The sequence below is a fragment of the Nicotiana tabacum genome, chromosome 3, assembly GCF_000715075.1.
Source record: "Nicotiana tabacum cultivar K326 chromosome 3, ASM71507v2, whole genome shotgun sequence".
Classification (NCBI taxonomy): domain Eukaryota; kingdom Viridiplantae; phylum Streptophyta; class Magnoliopsida; order Solanales; family Solanaceae; genus Nicotiana; species Nicotiana tabacum.
The window spans coordinates 132918394-132939209 of NC_134082.1; the positions used below are offsets into that span (position 1 = coordinate 132918394).

The 20816-nt window shown below is 34.9% G+C and overlaps 2 protein-coding genes across 2 annotated transcripts; both read left to right on the top strand.

Moving 5' to 3' along the window:
• Window positions 1-3672: 3672 nt before the first annotated feature.
• On the top strand, window positions 3673-15825 carry LOC107798889 (proteasome subunit beta type-1-like). Its single transcript, XM_016621922.2, has 7 exons — window positions 3673-3833; window positions 3907-4014; window positions 11692-11773; window positions 13672-13801; window positions 13897-14039; window positions 15168-15254; window positions 15559-15825. The coding sequence occupies exons 1-7, from the start codon at window positions 3787-3789 to the stop codon at window positions 15631-15633; spliced, it is 672 nt and encodes a 223-aa protein (XP_016477408.2). The 5' UTR covers window positions 3673-3786; the 3' UTR covers window positions 15634-15825.
• Window positions 15826-17751: 1926 nt separating this feature from the next.
• On the top strand, window positions 17752-19409 carry LOC142175094 (uncharacterized). The gene is made up of 2 exons (XM_075241588.1): window positions 17752-18388; window positions 18462-19409. The coding sequence occupies exons 1-2, from the start codon at window positions 18270-18272 to the stop codon at window positions 19087-19089; spliced, it is 747 nt and encodes a 248-aa protein (XP_075097689.1). The 5' UTR covers window positions 17752-18269; the 3' UTR covers window positions 19090-19409.
• Window positions 19410-20816: the final 1407 nt, after the last annotated feature.

Here is a 20816-nt window from a genome sequence, read left to right on the forward strand (position 1 = left end):
CCGTAGCCGTTTCCACATCTCGTGTCTGTTCTTGCAATAATTTCATTGGCCTACTTCGCGGGTGAATCCAGAACTACACATGGCCTAATTCCTATAAAACTAGGGATATGCAGGCAACTAGAAAACCGGAGTTCGGCCTCTATCTTTCAAAATATCCCATCCGGTCAAAATTAGCCATCATTTCTTTACCCGAAAACTCTTTCATCCTTCTCGGGTAAAGAGGGGCAGCTGTTGATACCCAATTTGTTTTTATATATTTTTTATATGTGTAAATACCATTAAAATAGCATATATATGCATATATAAGTATGCACAAGGTTTTTATAATTTTTTCATAATTTTAAGGATTTAAATTGATTTATTTCCTCCCCTTTTATTCATAAAATCCCAATAATTATTCCCCAAATTATTGTTATGATGGTTTATTCATTTAATTTCTATACTTATACCAAAATATGGTTAATCTATTTTTATGCATTTTTATAATTGCATTTGGTATTTTTAAGCTAAATTGCATATAATTGCAATGTTAGCCCATTTAATGTATAATTACATTTTATATGCATAAAATTGGTCCCTATATTTTAAAATGATAATTACATATTTTAAATCATTTTGGTATAGAAAATTATTTTTTCAAAAGTTGTTTATTACTTATTATAAATTAAATAGGGAAAAGTGACTATTTAAATTATAGCCGGATTTGGCATTTCAATTGCAGCCCAAATTGGACCGAACCCAACCCAATTTCTTATTAAAATACCCAAACCAGACCCTATATACACTTATCCAAACTCGGAACCCATCTACCCGGTCAAATCCTGGCCGTTGATCTCCCAGATCAACGGTCCATACCCATTCTTTCCTTTTTAAATCCTAATACCCCCTAACCCTAGTCATTCTTTATAGCCCACCGCCTCTAAATCCTCTCATCTCCTCTCTTATCTCAACCTAACCTTAAATCCTTTTCAACTGCCTCCTTTCTCCGATCTTCTCCGGCGACCACTCTTCAACCTCAGGCCTCCAATGGCTCCTCCATTGCCTTGCTCATCCTCTCTGAGGCTGTCAAGGGCCCTGGGTCATGCCAACTTGTATCTAGGGTTGCTGTTTTGGCTGTTCATGGCTTCTCCGGTGTGATTTTGGGCAAAGTCATACTATATTTGTTATGATCTTTGAAGTTTTAAGCAGGTTCTTCCATCTGTATTTAGGTTTCTTTTAAAACCCTAATTTTCGTTTGTATCTCTTAGATCTGGGCCATTTTTAAACGATTCGAGTCTGTTACTTCTAAGAAGTTCGAATTTTGAAGAACAATCCATACTTCCTGGCCGTTGATGGTCTTGGGGAAGAAGGCCACATGTCCTCGAAGGCCTTGCTCGATCCAAGACATTGGGTCTTGGTTTAGAGGGAGTGGTAGTGTTACATAAGTGGGTGGGTGGAAGGGTATTTGCGGCGGGAAGGGTGGTTGATTTGCAATTAGAAACCGTTGGGAGATTTGCATTAGTGTGGGAGTCGTTTGTGGAGTTGTGAGGAGTGGAGTTAGTTGATATAGAGGAGGAGGAAGTATTGCTTGAGTAAGTGTTTAGAGGTTATGATTGAAATAATTTTGTTGAAGATTGTATTTTCATATGGTTTGAGGTTTCTTGGGGAGAAGGATTAATGGTGATTGGTTCTTTAAGGTTTGGTGACATTTGGCCAGTGGGTTGGGCCAAGTGTATGTCAAAGTTGTGGGTTGTTTGAAGATTTGGACGTTCAATTGGATTTGTAGTAGTATTTAGCATAGGTGTCAGTAGGTTAAGGTTTAGTGTGTTGCATGGTTTTGCTATGCCACTTGGCAAAATTGGATTAGCTTGTGTGTTATTTGGAGATGTGGACTGCCTAGAGGGTATCGAAGAGGTGGTTTTGGAGGAATGTTTGTATTTGAAATTATCCGTTAGGGATTTAGAGTTGTAGGAATTATTGTCTTCCTCCATGAAAGATGAGAATTTATTAGAGGTACGAATACTATTAATGTCCTCTTTTATGGAAGAATGCATTCTAGTTGTGGGCATGTGATCCAAGGCTTTTGGGTTTTCAAAATCTTGGGAAGAGGAGGTGGTAGTGTAATTAAATAATGAAGGCTCTGAAGACGAAGAGACAACATTAAAATCAGATTTTTTTGATTTGTAAATTTTCTTTTGAGTGTTAAGGTACTTACCTGATGTTGCATCAATTTTGTTTTATGGCTATACCTGTTTTGGAATTTGGGGAGGCATCGCGACTTTGTTTTTTTTGTACGGAGTGAAGCTTCTCTGTATTATTGTATTTGTTGGAGTTTTTTCTCTTCGTGAAGGAGACAGTGTGCCACTTATCATTTGGTAGAGGATGTTCGTCGTATGGCTTTTGAATTTCCATGACTACTGGGATTTTTGGGATGTATGGGCAGGAGGTGTTAGTGTGTCCTAGCCGACCACATTTTTGCATAAATGTTTTTCCCTTCATATGATAGTTGTTGGAGGTGAGATCCAATTAGAATGCTAGGTTGGACCAGATTCTCTAGTGGAATCTCAATATATAATCTTGCATAGCGATCCCTTAGTGTTGCACTGGTGCATGCATCCACCTTTAGAAACTTTCTAATAGAATTCCCAATCTTACTTAGTATTACTCCATCATAGAATTCCGCAGGTAGTTATGGTAGGCGTACCCATGCGGCCGTGTGAATATGTTTTTCTTTTCATGCTACAAAGTTTGGTTCCAATTATGTAACTGATAGGTAGTGACCATTAATGAACCAAGGACCATTTTGTAGGGCTTGGATCTTGTTTTCTTCCTTAGTGAATATCACAAAGTAGTCATGGCCTAGGTCGATCAGGAGGAATGGCTTTGTGGGTTTTCATAGTTTGATGATTTTCTCCATTAGATATTGGTATTGTATACGCTTCCCAATTAGTTTAATAATTAGGGAGTGTTTCCATGAAGAGTACATACGGCTTCAATCTTCATCTGTTAAAATGGATGTGTTTGATGCCTTTGGTGTTCAGTGTAGTTAAATCTTCTTCCTCAATCTTTTCTTCCTCCATAGGTTGGGTTGAGCAAGAGGGTGGGGATTCAACTTGGTTGGCGTTGTTTTCGAGGTGTATTGTCCCAGAATCTGCCATCATTTCGTAAGCTAGGAGTTTGTTTTTGAAAGAAGATATTTGCCCTATCGTATTCATTGGTTATATCGAGAGGTTTTGGGGGAATGAAATTTCCCAGATCAATGTCTGGGTTTTGAATGAGTTGTTGCATGAAGGTTTGAAGGTGGTATTGCAATCTCTAGTGTCTAGTTCTGAATAGTACATTTTAGATGAAATAATAGTTTCACACTAAAAAATCCAAGTCTTCAATTTTCCACGTGAACGGACAATGTCCAAACACAAAGTATTTGGTTAAGTTAATGAAAAAGAGTAGTTGAGTTAAAATTGAAATTGAAGAGTATACAAGAAATAAATGGACCAAATTATAACAAACACTGTTTAACAAATAATTTTTGATATATTCCAAATATTGGTAACGTACGTACTTAAAAAAAGCAAAAAATTGCAGAAATATGACACTTCTTTGGGTGGTCTTTTACTATTGACCCCTGTTTGCTTCATGGACAGAACATTGGGCCTAATGAGGAAGTAGTCGGGGGCCTTCTAATAATAAGCCCATCTTACTGCGTAGAGTCGATGACTTGTTGAAGACGAATCATCAGTTCTTCCCTCTTTCTTCAAATTCAATCTTCTTCTTCAGCCCTAGCTCTCTCTCTCTCAACGAATCACCATGACGAAGCAGCAAGCTAACTGGTCTCCTTATGACAACAATGGCGGGTAATGTTTCATTAATTACTATTGTTTCCCTTGTCCATGTCGGTGCTTATGTCCTATCCGTACCACTTTGCAGAACGTGCGTGGCAGTAGCAGGAGCAGATTACTGTGTAATTGCAGCAGATACTCGCATGTCCACTGGCTACAACATTCTTACTCGCGATTACTCCAAGATCATTAAACTGTACGTTTTTTTTTGTTTCAGTTACTAACTTGTTTTTTGTTCCGTTGAGCTGGTTAATATTACGGAATAGGCTAATCACAGCTTATATACTGCATTATATATTTGATTGTTGGAGTCAATGCATTGCAATCTCGAAAAATTAAGTTTGGTTGGTAATTGGAAGCCTAGTTAGTTTGGTGTTTCCGTAGATAGTAAAAGTAGGCCTTCTATACTGCACAATTTTATCATAAGCTTTGGAATAGGGGAGAACACTAGTAGCAATTGGAGTGGCACTGGGCATGGCTTTACCTTTTTCCGTTAATAATGTGGCCTCAAAGCAATTGTCTGCCTTCTCCTTTTCTTTTTCTTTGCTTAAATACTTGGATAAAATGAAGTTATTTTGTGTTGGTTGAATATGAGTAAACTGTTAATACATGGAGTAGTAAATATTTAGCAAAAAATCTATTTTAACTGCTAGCAAATTATTCAAATTGTTGCTGTTTCCGTATCAAGTGAATGAACCAAACTATTATTTAATTTTTTTTATAAAAAAAAAAAGACTAACAAAGAACCATCACTTCAAGCCATAACTATTTACTTAAAATTATAATTATTATATTATAATACAAAGAAAAGAAGAGAACTAATCTCATTTAGGTGATGCTAGACAATTGAGAAGGAGAGGAGGCTGGACTAGAGGTGTTAATAGTTAATCGGGCGGGCTGTTCTGGGCTGGACACGGAAAAAAACAGCCCGTCCAGTTATCGTTCCGAGCTGGTTAGTGGGCTGGGTTCCGGGCTGTTACGGGCTGGGATATTTTGGGTTTTTTGGGCCCGTCAGGGTTCGGGCTTAATAGGTCCGGACCGCGCCGGGCTATTTTTTTTTTTTTAAAGTATATTTTGTTTTTCTTATTCAATGCTATTGATACTTAAGTGTTTGCAAACTTTTAAGGCTTAGAATTAAACTTTAATTACACCAACAACTCTTCTAACTAGCACTAACTTTAAAATTGAAATTTGAAAGTAAGTGGCTAAAAAAATTATTTAATAAGACCAATAGGCAATATGTAAGGATCAAACTCCGAAAGCTTTCATTTTATATTTTCATTGAATAATAAATAATACTTCAAATGAATTTGCAAGTTCTATATTTGATTTTTTTATTTTTGAACTTGCAAATTAAAAATTTGCAACAATTATAAAAAATAAGAAAGAGTACATCACATGCTTTGCATCATTTTTGTAAGTTCATCCATGTCAACATGAGGTTCTTGGTTTCCGGCATTACTTGAATCGGAACCATAAACCATTATATCTCCAATTTCTTGGTCCTCCGCTTCATCTACCTCTTCACGCTCTTGATTTCGTCGTTCTGATCTTATTCAATCTCCGAAGCACACTAGAATTTCCAAAGCGTTGTTTCCCAATGAATGACAAGTATCTCCTAGTTGCTTCCTTGCTTGGCTAAATGCGCTCTCTGATGCGACTGTTGAAATCGACACATTTATCACGTCTCGAGTCATGGCCAAAAGAACAGGAAATTGATTTGAGTTGCTCCTCCACCGACCTAGCGGTAGAAATTCCTTTGTGCGGGGCTCTGGTGACTTTTGCAAGTAGAATTGGAGTTCATCAATATTCCTGCTACTGGTTTGTTGATGCTCTCCTAGTGTAGACCAAATCAAATAATCTTCAACATCATCATTATCATCCAAAGCACCGGTCCCAGATGTTGAAACTGAACTTGAAGGAATATTTGCATGTACAGCAGCAAAAACATCAACAATGTTAGCATAATAATTATAATAAGTTTGTAAATGTTTGCGTAGATCAGAAATACGTTTCAATATAAGGAGTTTCAGTTGGTCCAATATCCATATAAACATATAAAGCAGTGATTAATTGACGACAAGTGGCCATTTTGATAGAAGGGTTTAAAATAGCACCAATTAGGTAAATAGGGGGAATTGGGTAGATATTTTTTAAATTTATCTAGCATAGATTCAACAACAGAAGTATATCCTTCTTTCTTCTTCAAATTATGGAGTAAAAGAGAAATTTCAGCAATATGAACTAAACCATTTGCAATAGTAGGATAACAAGCTCCAGAAAACTCAAGTGTAGCCACATAAAATTTTTGTAAATTTTTTACAACATCTTCGATGGCATCCCAAGTTCTAGATGTTAACAAACGGTTAGGATTGGTACAATGAGAATTAGCAACTTCAGTTATAGGCATTTTATATTTATAACAACATTTTAAGAATAAATAAGTATAATTCCACCTAGTAGCTATTTCTTGAGGCATGAGTCTTGGTTTAGTCCATATTGTACACATTTTTCCCTAAATGCATTTAATCTAACACTTCTATTATTTCCTTGAATTACACCAACAACTCTTCTAACTAAAGTGATCTCATCTCTAAATAATTCAAGGCCACCCTTCACAATTAAATTATAAATATGACATGCACATCTAACATGAAATGTTTCAAGAAGTGGGGGGTGTAGATGCAATTTTAATATTGTAATAGCAACATTGTTGTTAGAAGCATTATCAAATGACATACGCAAAACTTTTTTTGCAAGATTATAAAATATAGCAACTTCATGGATTGTATTATTTATAAATGCACCGGTATGGCTTTGATCTTCGTCATATTTAAAAGTAATAATATGTTTTTGCATACAAAAATTATGATATATCCAATGGCATGTAACAGTCAAATAATCATTTCCACTTACAATACGGCCAATATCAGAAGTAAGAGAAACTCTACAAGAAAGACTGACGAACAAATAACGGATATATGTATGATATTGTCCAAAAAGCCTAAAGATATCAGCTCTACAAGTACTTCTAGGAATACCGTTCCCCCTCCCTTACCTCCGGTCTCATGTTTATAAACTTCCTTACAAATTTTACATCTTACATAATTTTTATCTTTTTCAACTCTTTCAAAAAAATTCCAACACTTCTTAATCTTCGATTCTTCTTAATAGGGAGGGGAGGCCTACTTGTATTACCATGACCTCCACCCCTAATATTTTGAGTTTGACTAGCATTACTAGGTGTAGCTGGTGATGTTTCAAGATTATCAGGTGATTGAATATCATCTAAATTATCATCTATACCATAATTTTCTTGAAGTCGCTCATAATTTACATTTAAATTTTCAGGTGAACTTTCAGAAATATGTGTAAAGCTACTAGAAGAACCAACACCACCTCTTGATTTTTTAGAAGTTTTACTCTTGCTACTACCGCCCCTACTAGTGCACGCTATTTTGGCTGCTCTTAATATATCTATTAAGTAAATTAAATTAATAATTCTAAATAATAAAATAAAAATATACACCAAAGAAGAGAAAGAGATGCAACGAGTGTACCGGGATTCCGGATGTCGCACTAAATTTGATATCAAACTTCAGTTGATAGACCTATACGTGATACCACACTTCACTTGAATACTTGATATTTGATAATAATAATTTTGTAGTGGCTAAACTAAATATTTGATGAAATTTGAAATAATAAGTAAATGAGAATTAAAGAGCAATAATCAATATTATCAAGAGAGAATTAGAGTAGTAAGAGAGTAAATTGTGAGAAAAATGAAGAAGAAGGGGGGCTATTTATAGTTTTAAAAGGTTAAAATTGTAATTTATCAATTATTAGAGGGTGGGGGGCTATTTTCTCAAGGGGGTAGGCCGAAATGGCCATTTCTGCAAAAAGGGCCGTTGCCCAATGGTCATTTTTGAATTTGACCGTTGGCAACGGTCCAGAAATTTAAAAAATAAAATAAAATTTTTTGTAACGGTAACCGGGCTATAGCCCGGTAAAAATCCGATAACGGGTAACCGGGTTCCGGTGCACCAGTTACCAAAATTTTGTTCGTCCAAGCCCGTCTCCCCGCCCAACCCTTCCCAGCCCGTCTCCATCCCCTACAGTACCGGGCTGACTTGGGCTGAACTGGGTCTAACCGGGTTATGAACAGGCCAGCCCGGCCCGATTAACAGGTATAGGCTGGACCAAGGGGTGGGAGAGTGCTGGTTGGCAAAGGAGAAAAAGGGAGTGCACAAAAGATCAGTATGCAAATCTGGATTGCATTTCTGTTTTGATGAGTCATGTGTGGACTATTTGCAGTTCTGTTTTACTTGTTTGCTTGACGAGGTTTGGTCACTACATAAAATAAAAGTTAGCATGAGGCAATACCAAGTTCAAACTTGTGGCTTCTTTTGAACCCACTTGATCTCTGCAACACGGTTCGTCTTTTATGTAAAACTAGTTTCTCGGCACGTGCGTTGCACGTGTATGCCGAGTCATATAGTACACGATTTAATAAAATAATATCAAATTAATAAAACAAAATTTTAAATAAATAAAGAATAAAGTACGTACAAGATTTTTTGAATGATTAACATGGATCTTCATCATATAATGGCTTGTATATCAGGGTCAAATAATTGGATATCGCCTGAACCTACAAAGATGAAAAATTAAAATTTAATTAGATTCATGTGTTGGTTCCAATGATCCAATCTAATACCATAGTTTGAAAATCCATTGCAAAGAGACAATTAACTTAAGACAAACAGAATAATATGTGAATGTGGTGCAATGGTAAAACAGGCTGAAACATAAGCTGCTAATATCTTCATTAAAGTAAATGTATAAAACATAATCGATTAAGTTAGGAATTTAATATTGCACAAAAAAACTTTATAAGGTTAAGTAGCTGAATATTTAATTTGAAATATCTTATTTAGTGATTAATTCAAAAATATTACTTTGAGATTGTTTTGACAATTAATGTCCTTCTTTCTTTTTTTGACGTTACAATAATTACTATTATTACGCCGGTGTTCTAAACAAGTTTGGGGTTTCTTATCTTTTCATGCTAAAGTATTAATTTATTCTCCAAGTTCATCATTTAAACGCAATTTCATAGGTCATTTAATATCTAAAGGACTTGAATATGTCACTTGAAGCACAACTGAAGTTAACATAGTTTGACAATGCTTCTTTCTCATGGTGGAAGTATACATTTCGAAATACAAAATTATGGTCAAGCATATAATGCTAAATATTGCTCCATCTGTTTTAATTTAGATGACACACTTTCCTTATTAGTCCGTTAAAAAAAACACATTTCTATATTTGAAACAATTTAAATTTTTTATTTTACCCACTTTTACCTTAATGAAAAGCTTTTATAGCCACAAAAATATCATGGCCCCACAAATATTTTGCCCCTCGAGCTTTTAGGACCACATATTTCAAAAGTATTCTTTTTTCCTTAACTTTGTGCCAAGTGAAACTACATCATCTAAATTGAAACGGAGGGAGTAATGGATTATGCTTCTCTTAAGAGACGCCAAATTCACAAAAGTCGCCAATTTTAAAATAATATCCAAAAATATCAACATTATTTAATCTCATAACAAAACAACTTTCAAGTATAGGCACAAGATCCTTCCAAATAAAATATTTTAGATCATTTCCCACTATGAAACTATATTTTCACGTACTCTTATACAGTCAAACCTCTCTATAACAACCTCGTTTGTTTCGGATATTTTTGGATGTTATAGCGAATTGTTGTTATAGAAAACATATATTATAATAGAACATGAGATTTGGTTCCGAAAAAATTTGGCTTCTATAGCGAAGTGCTATTATATAAGAATGCTGATATAGAGAGGTCTGACTGTACATGTAACAATAATAAACGTCAACTAACGACTTTTAATTTAGTAATAAAATAATGAAGTTAATTTTAATATTAACTAATTCATTCTTAAATACAATAAACATGTATTTCAAGATCATCATAAAGATATCATGTATCCTAACATTTATATCGATTGTGTTTCATCAAAAATACAAAGTCAGAATATAATAAATAAATAATAAGTAAAGTTATGGAAATGCCTGATTTTGTTGCTAGATTCTCCTTGATTCATCCCCTAGAATCAGAGGCGGACCCAGGATTTGAGCGCTATGGGGGCACCACTGTATGCTAATCACCAGCGATAAAATTCTAAAGAAGAAAAAAAAAAACCGAATATATATATATATATATATATATATATATATATATATATATATATATATATATATAAGAGAAACAGAGATTTCTTCGCAAAATGGGTGTATGGGAAGAGAATGAATAAAATTAATTAAGTTGACTATTGTGTATTAGTATAAATTATAAATGAAATAAAAAAGAAGAAGATAAAAGTAAAAAAATAATTTGCTATTAAATATAAATTATATTGTAATCAAAGAACTAAAATATTAATAAAGTTAACTATTATATATTAGTACTAAATTATAATTGAATTAAAAAAAAGAGATAAAAGTAAAAGATAAAGCAATTTGCTATTAAATATAAATTATATTGTACTCAAAGAATAAAAATAGAAAGGAGGGGAAAAAAAACTAAAGGGCCAAAGGGGGTTTCGAACATACGTCCCCAGCAAAGTTAGGAATTTAAGGCCACAAATCAACCACTTCACCCATCCGCCTCTTTGTTTCTGGGGGCACACTTAAAATATTTAAGGTGTCCCATATATATATATATATATATCGAGACCCCTCACCTCACCACATAGGTCCGCCTCTGCCTAGAATCATAGACCAAAGCTTACATGTTTCTATCCTCTCTTGGATTTCAAACTGATGCAGATCAGAATGCTAAGACCTACAACAAGAAATAGCAACCGTATTTAAGGCAAATATAAAGATCTCGCCTTGAAATCCATCTGATGCCCTTCATTTGTCGCAAGCAACCATCGTGACTTTTCTATCATACTCTTGAAAGTATATTAAACTATGAACTATGCAAATCTAATGTTGAAATATTACATATTGAGAAAATGATTCAACAATATTTCCAAGACTCATGTAGTATATATAAGACATGGTTGTATGTTTTTTGTTTTACCCACTCAACTATAACTCGGCTAAAACTTACACAGCTAAAGAGTTAGAGGCACTAACAATGGACAAATTAAACAGTAATATTAAAATTTATATTTATATATTTAGCACAAGACAATGTCAAGGCAATTAAAGTAGTAATTTTCTTTTGAATTCATTTTAATACTACTGCTAGAAATTGAATGCTATAAGTACGGGGGACTTTTATATCATGAAGTAATAATTGCAATATTTGTAAACATTTCCATCTCATATCTTTTGGCAGCTGATGCCGAAGGGATGCGTCCAATGGCAATTAGATCTGCCTGTTCTTGATTTGACGTTATATTTTTAAAGAGTAGAAAAATTAGTTAATTTAGAAGGGCATTTAAGTAATTTGACTTTTTAGTTATAGGGTTCCCACTTTTATAGTAATGTAGATGTATTCTACCTTTAGTACGTAAAAACTGTATTTGCTTACTACCATGCATATAGTAAATCCTTTTGAGAAGCGGATTGAGAAACCCACTACCCTATATGTGCCTCTGGCATGGGAGGGAGAGAGTGCAGCAATGGTTGCACTTCCAGGATAAACAATAAAGTTAGATACCAGGTCTCTGCCTATGAATTTTAGCATGATAGAATGAATTAAAAGGATATGCCGTAGATGTAATTTTCTTCACTTTATGTCATGATACTAATTGGTTTCTCTCCTATCTTTACACGCAAACCTTTTTCTAATACACCAGCCTTGTGTGTTAACTATCTGACTATGTAGAGCGGATAAATGTGTGCTGGCGTCTTCAGGATTTCAAGCTGACGTGAGAGCTTTGCAAAAGGTTTTGGCAGCTAGGCATCTGGTAAAATACTGAAGTTTTTTGCTAATCCTTTTTTCTTCAGACAGTTAGGTAGGGAGCATGCAAGCTGTCGTCGTATTAACTTTCAGTGCGCTTCACCTGTTTGTGCTATCTGATCTTTTCATGTGGGAGCAGATGGGCTTGTTGAGAACAACAGTACTGATTGTTAGGTTGCATTATGTGCTTGCTTTATTATATGAAAAGAGATCACATTATGTGGTAGAAAGACAGCAATAGAGGCCATAGTCTGATACATTAGATTTAAAATAAATTTAGCGGGAGGAAATGATTGTTTGGCAGGAGGGGGGGGGGGGGTAAAAATGAATCCATAAATTAAAGCTCTTCGTGTTTAAAGGAAATACAAGATCAGAAAAGATCGAATCTTACAAAAGATGCAAGTTGCACACATAGAGGATAAAATCGTTTGAAATGGTTTTGGTCATGGTTTACATAGATTGGTCCATAGGTGTAAAGATGGAGATAGAAGGTATTAAAAAGGGACGAGATAGACCTATATTAGATTGAAGGAACTTATCTCGAAAGACCTAAAATCCCTCGAAATACATGCAAATTTAGGGGGAAAAAGTAAAATATAATAGAAGCAAAAGGTACATGTTGGCGACACCAGCATTAAGGCTTAGTCATGGTGCCATGCTTTATTCGCCCCAACTTGTTTGAGACTGAGGCATACTTATTGTTGTTGGAATGAAATTGTCCGAATGAAGCGAAATGGAAGGTGAGGATTCATATGCCGCCCCGACTAGTACGGTATTGAGATGTTGTTGTGGGGTCTGGTTTTCCTTCTTTCTTTCTTCTTTTTAAGGGGAAATTTTGGATTGGACTGACGAAGGTATTGAATAGGGTACAAGAAGTTTTGGATTAGACTGAAAATTCATTTGCCCACAAGCATAAACTGTATAATGTTTTTCTTTTTAATATTTCTTTAGTTGTTACTTTTCATTTTTATTTAGTTTTATCACTTTATAACAACTGTAGAAAATACAGAAAATTCAAATATAAAAAACAAAAAGCTCTAGTAAATGTGGAAATTTAGTGTTCCATACTTAAATGTTAATTGTATTATGAAATGGATTGATTATCTTTCCCGAAGAAAAATTGATTTGAGCTGGTTACTTATTATAGCTTATTGATATGTTTAAGCCAATGTTTTTGTCTTTGAAATTTTTTTGTTCCACTTTTGGTTCTGTCCGTATCAAATGCAAGATACAAGCATTACAGTTCCATGGAACTAATAGTTACAGTTCCATGGATAATTACCAAAATATATCTATGGTTTGCAAATTGGAAAAAGGTCGGAAAATTGACTTGCTTGGGATTGTGTCTGGTGTTTGCTTAATGCAGGATGTGGTTCATAGGTAGGTTGTTATGTAATTACATGTGAAGTTTGGCTTACTTTTTAACAAAGAATTAGCCCATAAGTGAGTGAATGAAAAGTTAAATTTGATCTAATTTGTATTGTATTTGAGTTTTCAGGAATCATAAAAAGCGAGTACTTAAGTAAAAGACTACAAAGGAAAATAAAAATTAGTCCAATAACTGTAGAGCAGGCAAGTGCAGCTTAAACTCTAATTAGGATAATAGTTTACTAATGCAATGAAATTCTCATAGCAGGATCCTTGAACACCACTTCCCTTTATATATTTACAGTCTTAGAAAAGCAATTTTATTCACCATGGTAAACCATTTTGCATTGAAGCATGGGAGGAGGGGAGGAGTAATTTCGAAGCTGCTTAATGTTGTTTAATTTTGCAAAGTAAAGGTGCAATCACTTGTAATTTTGCCTCACATTATAATCTGGTTGTATTACAATCCCCTATTAGCATTTACATCCTTAATGAGATATCGGATATGACGTTCTGATGTTTGTTATTTGAAAATAGATCTACCAGCATCAGCACAATAAGCAGATGAGCTGTCCAGCTATGGGCCAGCTGCTTTCAAACACGCTATACTACAAACGTTTCTTCCCCTACTATTCGTTCAATGTTCTAGGTGGCCTTGACAATGAAGGTAATCGGTTATCGGTGGAAATGTTCTCTTCGGGTTATTTATTTGTAGTGTTTGCTGGTAAGCAGCTTATATAATATCATCCATAAATCTTGTAGGAAAGGGATGTGTCTTCACATATGATGCTGTTGGATCATATGAGAGGGTTGGCTACAGCTCTCAAGGTTCTGGTTCAACTCTGATCATGCCTTTCCTGGACAACCAACTGAAGTCTCCCAGCCCTCTCTTGCTGCCTGCCAAGGTTTGGTCCATGCTTTAATGAGAAAATTTCACATAAGAACAACTGGACTCCCTACTTTTCAATTTTATAGCCCATTTTTCAATTTACAACCAACTAACCCAAAAATAATAGGTTAATACTCAATATTCAACTCCAATAGATTCTCGAAATTACTATTTAATTTCTAAAAAAGATTGCTCAAGCTTTTAAAATAATTTTTGAATCAGTAACTGTGACTCAAATATTAGTTCAACAAACCAAATCCATTTGGGTGGTGAAAATTAGATTTTTAACAAGCTTAAATATGTGGGTTTAAATTTTGAATTTGATTTTATAAGAAATTTAGAGTGTGTGTTATTTAGAATTGTTAGAAATAGTATAATGAGGTTGTATATAAAATTTGAAGTCATTTAATGGAGATTTGGACTGGTTTTGAACAAGAATTGTAAGTGAAAATCGTGGAAGAAGTTCGTCTACAGACGCTTGTATAAAGGTGTATAAGATGTGCTTATACACTATTATACAAGATTATACAAAATTATACAAAAAGCTGACTTCGTCTTCTACCTTGCGTCTTTTCTGAAATTTAACTCAAATCTTGTTAAAATCTACTCCAAATCACTTCAAATTTAAATTTTTAACTCCTTTTGATATTTTCAACCAATTAGAACAACACCCAATTCAAATAACTAACAAATTCAGAAAATCCTATTTTCTAAAGCAAAGCTTTGACTGGCCTTCAATGGTAGGCTTCTACTCTTCAATTTTTTGACATTGCAAATAGGGGGGAAAAGCAGAAAATACACGGCCCTTTGAAGCATATGTAGAAGATGTAACAAGAAGAGAGTGAAGGAATGGTTGTGAGATTTAACTCCATAACTTTTAGAAGCAATGGTTGTAAAAACACAGATTTTGAATTTGCTAATGCTTTCAAAATATGTACAATATGGGCTAGGTAAGGTAAAACTTAAAAATATGGGTCATTGTTTTGTTATGGTGTGAAGTCATGTGTATTTTCTTGTAATTCTTTCTACTTTAATCTGTTCAAATTTTCTCTCACATAGATGAAACATTGGATATTCTCCTAAAAAATGAGGAGAAAGATAAAAAGATGCTCTCTTCCTAATGAAGATTCCATGACCTCCACAGGATGCTGTTACTCCACTTTCCGAATCAGAAGCCATTGATTTAGTTAAGACATGTTTCGCTTCAGCAACAGAAAGGGATATATACACTGTAAGTCATTTATATGATGCCTTTTAGGCAATCTGTTGTAGAATTCAAATTCGTTTACTTCTTGGACTTTGGGTTCATTAAGCACGACTAAACATCCAATTGCCTTTCCCTTTTTCTCCCCTCCCCTCCAGCCCCTACTTTGGCTTTGCTTTATATGTTTCACAAATACCTGTTAAGTGGTGAAATATTTAGGTGGTCTTTTCCTATATACTTAGTTGACTGGTGAAACTTTGTTTCACATTATTAGGAAAAAGCTTTTACTATCAGCCTATATTTCTGAATAATTTGCTCCGCTTAATTGCAGGGTGACAGGCTGGAGATAGTCGTATTAAATGCTGATGGCATTCGTAGGGAAGAAATGGATCTGAGGAAAGATTAATTTCTTGTGTCTCGTTCCTGAGTTTCTTGTTTCATTTAGCTTGTAAGGCGAGATTGTGTGTAGACAGTTAACTCCACCAGATATTTCTGTAGATCATTGCCCATCAGTTGTTAATTTTTTATCATTAATGAACTGAATTTCGTATTATAAAATATTTTACTAATTTATTAAAAAGATTGGCAGTTTAAACTAGTAGTAATTTTGTTTGACAAAGGAGGTAAGAGGTTCAGACTTCAGAGGGGTTGGTGGTATTCGTTGTCAGCTTCTCCTGCCAAGTGGTGTCCTTGGGAAACTATCTGTGGGGCTTCTTCCAAAGTGGATTTTAATTATCTGGTAAGCTTTCATAAGAAAGGAAACTTTTTGGCTCAAATTGGTATGTACAGTGGACAAGCTTTGGGATCAGAATGGTGCTTCTGTTTCCTTAAATTATTATGGAAGGCTCAATTCTGTATCTTCTGACATTTGGCTAACGTCTCTTTCGAAATGATGATATATATGCAAGTGTATTGATATTAGTGTCTGGACGCTGATCATACACAGGAAATATCAGGTCATGGTTTAATCATGTTTATATTTTGCTCTTTTTGTTGTTAACTGGTTGCTTGCATGTATGTAGGAGTACTAGTTTTAAGGGATGATTGGTAAGCCCGATCTTTCTTTTCTGTCCCCTAATTTGGCTGGAATAAGCAGTTAATACTCTCTTAAAATTTTTATGACCTTTCTTCAGATTTTAAGTAGAGTCAAGACTCAACTTCAACCAAATATTGTCTGGGTGCGTACTTTTTTGTCCATGAAATGCTATTTTTTCTTTTAAAAATTAACCTTTCTTCTGATGCCTCAGTTTGAGCATATTGCCAGCTGTTTGTGATGTTGAAATAACAATACTAGAAAAGAGAGATGACCTGGAATTAGGTTTGGATTGAGACCGAAAAGGATCTTTCTCCACAAATAGCACTATGTAATCCCACGCCTATCCTAAATTCCTAATCAAAACGGTGGTATTCTACATCTAAAGTGCAACTTTTTACGGAAAAGGTTGGCATGCTAATGCTGTTGTAGTTTGACCTCATCTGGTTCAAACATCTGTTCAATATTTTTATTTGATGAATGGAGACAAAGGGGCATTTTCGAATATACTTCATATTTTTCTCATGGATTTATGTTGTCCCACTAGGTATAATTTATTAAAAGCACGATCATGAATTTCTGCTTGTCACAATTTGGACCACTTTAGGTTCCTTTTATAGAAATTTTAGAGCTCATACAATTGTGTATATGGACAAGTGTCAGCCTCAGACGCTATAAAGTACTTCATTTAATATATCCAACGGTCGTTTTACTTACCAGCACACATATAGCTTCCCCTTCCTCCCCGGCTGAGATCGATTATTATTTACTATAATAAGTTTTTCCTTATTTATGTAAGTTCTGCTGTCCTATCCATGTATACAAGAGTACAAAGCAGCATTATTTAATTCTTTTACCTTGTTTGGATTAATATTCTAATTTATATTGGTTTCAGAAATTGACTAGTTTCAACCCAAACTAACTTGGTTTTGGTTTTTCTTGTTTGAGTCCGGAACCTTTTCGTTGTCTTTTGGGACAAAAGATACACAAATAGGTGTAAAAAAAAGTTACATTTATATATATAACGCTAAATCACACCACGCTATACCTTAACAGTAACTTTTGCCGTTAAGATATAGCGTGGTGTGATTTAGCGTTATATATACTGACATTTACTGACACAGGTATAGCGTGCTGTACTTTCACGCTATATATAGCGTACAAATACAACACGTACCCCTTATTATGGGCCCACCAATAAGTTAACTGATATAAAAATAATTTAAATGTGTATAGCGTATATTCAAAGAGCGCTATACATCAAAAATTTCAACCCCCCCGGGCTTGCACATTTCCTATATAAAGGGGTTAGGATTTTAGGAAAATCCATTCACAAAAAATTCTAACTCCCATTCAGTCTTTTCTTCTTGTTAAATTCTCAAGCATTTTTTCGTAATGTCTGAAGAGCGTAGAATAAGAGTTTCATTATATTGGGGGAGGGGTGGGGTGGTGAGGTTGTGATGGAGAATAACTCAGTGAGGTATAGTTTATCTCCACGGGGTCATGTTAAATTACCACTTACAATGGAGTACGATAAATTGATATCGTTGTTATGCAAAAAAATGAGTGTGAGGAAACACCGAGTGATACTTAAAGTAATCGGAAGATATCCGTATTCCGTCACTCCGCAAGGGTATGCTTTTTACTCGGAGTTAAACATCTACGATGATGAAACTTTGAGGGATTTTCTGAGGACTCCGGATGAATATCGGGAATTTCTTGTAATCAAAATGTTGGATATGTACGTCAAGGTCGAAGATGTTCCCAACAATGAGGTTGCCGGACAGGTTCCGGGTAACCCCCAGTCATCGAGTGGTTATTCTGGAGCAGTTTTTTCCGGACAAGTTCTGGATGAAAGAGTTTTCCTTGATTTAAACTTATCACCCCCTGTTTTCCTAATTCACAAGACGAGTGGTAAACTTTAATTTTCCTTTGTGTTACGATTCTACATTTTTGTTGTATTGAATTTGTATTAACGCTCATACATTTAACAGGGGTACCGACCAGATATGAATTTTACAAATTATGAACCCAAGCATAGTTTTGGTATGTTGGATCATGGTGGTCCATCCGGTAGTCATCACCTAAATAAAAATGTCCATCATGGAATTTCATCACATTACGACTTGTAAGTGAAGTGATACAGCTATATGGAAAGTATTTATTAATTTCAGTAGCTTATTATTTTGTTGATTGTGCAGTGAAAACGAGCAAGTTGAACCACATGTACTCACTCAATTACCCGAAGATGACGTATTAAATCGGGATCTGGCAGATGCACAGAGTGAGGAAGAGAACAGTGATTACGACAACAATGCTGATGAATCTGGAGACGATACACCCTTTCCTTGTGAGGATGGTGATGAGGAGGATGAAAAGGAAGGACCTGATTCGACCAGAGAGTATGCTCCACCCCCTAGACGAAGTGTGTACGAGTCCCAAGTGCCGTTTCATTCAAGGGAGATTCCTTACCTTGATAACTATCCAAGCATGCCGGAAGTGGAAGCTCTCACAAGGGATTTTGATGAAATTCGGATAGCAATGTGGGATGAGTCTAGACCAACGGTGCTGGCAAAGGGCATGCTTTTTCATGATAAAGCGCGTGTAAACAGGTCTTGTAAAATGCACAATGTAAAAGAGTGTCGTGAGATGGCGGTATGTGAGTCAAGTCCGGTTGTATACAAGGTTGTTGATTTTGTCCATGTGATTGGATGTTGCGTGCGAGCAAGAAGAAGACAGGTCTGTGGAAAGTGGGTAAATACATTCCCACCCACACATGCGAAATGGACACATTCAACGGGAATCACTTCAACTTGGATATTGACTTGATTTCTCTTGTCCTTATCCACACATCGAAGCGTCCATAAGGTATAAAATCAAAGAGTGCATTACATCAGTCCACCAAGAACATGGCCATACCATTACCAAAAGAAAAGGCATATCTCGGGCTCAAACGAGCGTTTGAAATAGTCTATGGTAACTAGGATAAGTCATTTGCAGCTCTGCCCAGGTACATGGCCGCACTGCAGTACTTTAACCCCAGGATGGTTGTTGAATGGAAGCTTGAGCGGAGTCCGGGTAAACCAGAATATATATTCAATTACGTGTTCTGGGCGTTTAAACCAACAATTGATGGTTTTTCGCATTGTCGGCCCATAATATCCATAGAAAACACTCATGTCTATGGAAAGTACGATATCAAGCTATTGATAGCCGTGGCAGTAGATGCTAATGGACATATATTTCCTCTAGCTTTTGCTATGTAGCAACCCCTTTGGGAGGGTACTACTTAGGAAAACAAATCTAATTTCCTATTTACAAAATATTAAAAGAGATATTAATAAAAATATTTAGAATAATTTTAGTAGCGGAAGTAGGCCCATGCGAAAAGGTTGAAAGTGAAATATATATATTTATTTTAAAATACACCATAATTTTATTTTAAATGAAATACAATGTCAAAACATTAACAGATTAAAGCAACTTCCTAACTGATTTATACAATCATTCAAAATCACCGCAAGTTTATATTGTACATAAATTTCAAACTATCGGGTATATATAAAAAACAAAGGAAACTAGTTTTCTCCTTTTCTACATATTTACAAGAGAAAGTGTAAATTCAGCATATTACAAGTCTTGAGTTATTAAAACACCCTAATACAATAAAATAGGTTACAAATTCAAGCTACAAGATTTTGGTCTTTAAAATCCAACAAGCCTCCAAATAACATAAGTGTGACATATATATATATATATATATATATATATATATATATATATATATATATATATATATATATATATATATATATCATGTATATCATGTACACGTCCCAAAACTATGCAAACCAAGGTGCATATGCAAATATGATCTCCATAAATTCTCCCAAAGAGACTACTTCACCCTGGCCATCTTCAGATTTCATCCCGAACATTTCCTACGATAGAAAACAACTATCGCTAAGCATAAAGCTTAGTGGTGTATAAACTTTAGGCTTGAAGTCATTAAATTCTCCAATTCCCCTTTTCAGTCATAGTTAGCTCAATTTAACATAATTTAAAATAAGTGAACAAATATATCAAACATACCAATATCAAACTTTGAAGTGTTTCCAAATATCAATAACAATGTTCAAGAGTCTAGAAAGTGTATACTATCAATTTAAGGAAGTATACCAAATATCCATTTTTCGCCCAATATGTACGTCATGCCATCACACTAAGCATAATCAGATATCAAGATGGACCGAAGCCCCAAATTAAGTAGGGTCAAAACCCAATAGACAAGAGAATCAAGAACCATATTAAAAATGGCTTCCTAGTTCGTACTTAACACGGACAAATTCCATAATCCAAGACGAACTACAAATCCAAAGTCAAGATGACAAAAGATACGAATCAAGAGGCATGCCAAGTGAGTGACCAAGTCACTGCCACAAGAAGGAAAAAGTCCCAACAAGAATGCAAAATGATCAAACAATCCGTACGAATGGGCGATTTAGCAAATTTCTTACAAGACTTGATATAATCCGAATATAACAATATAATTCGAA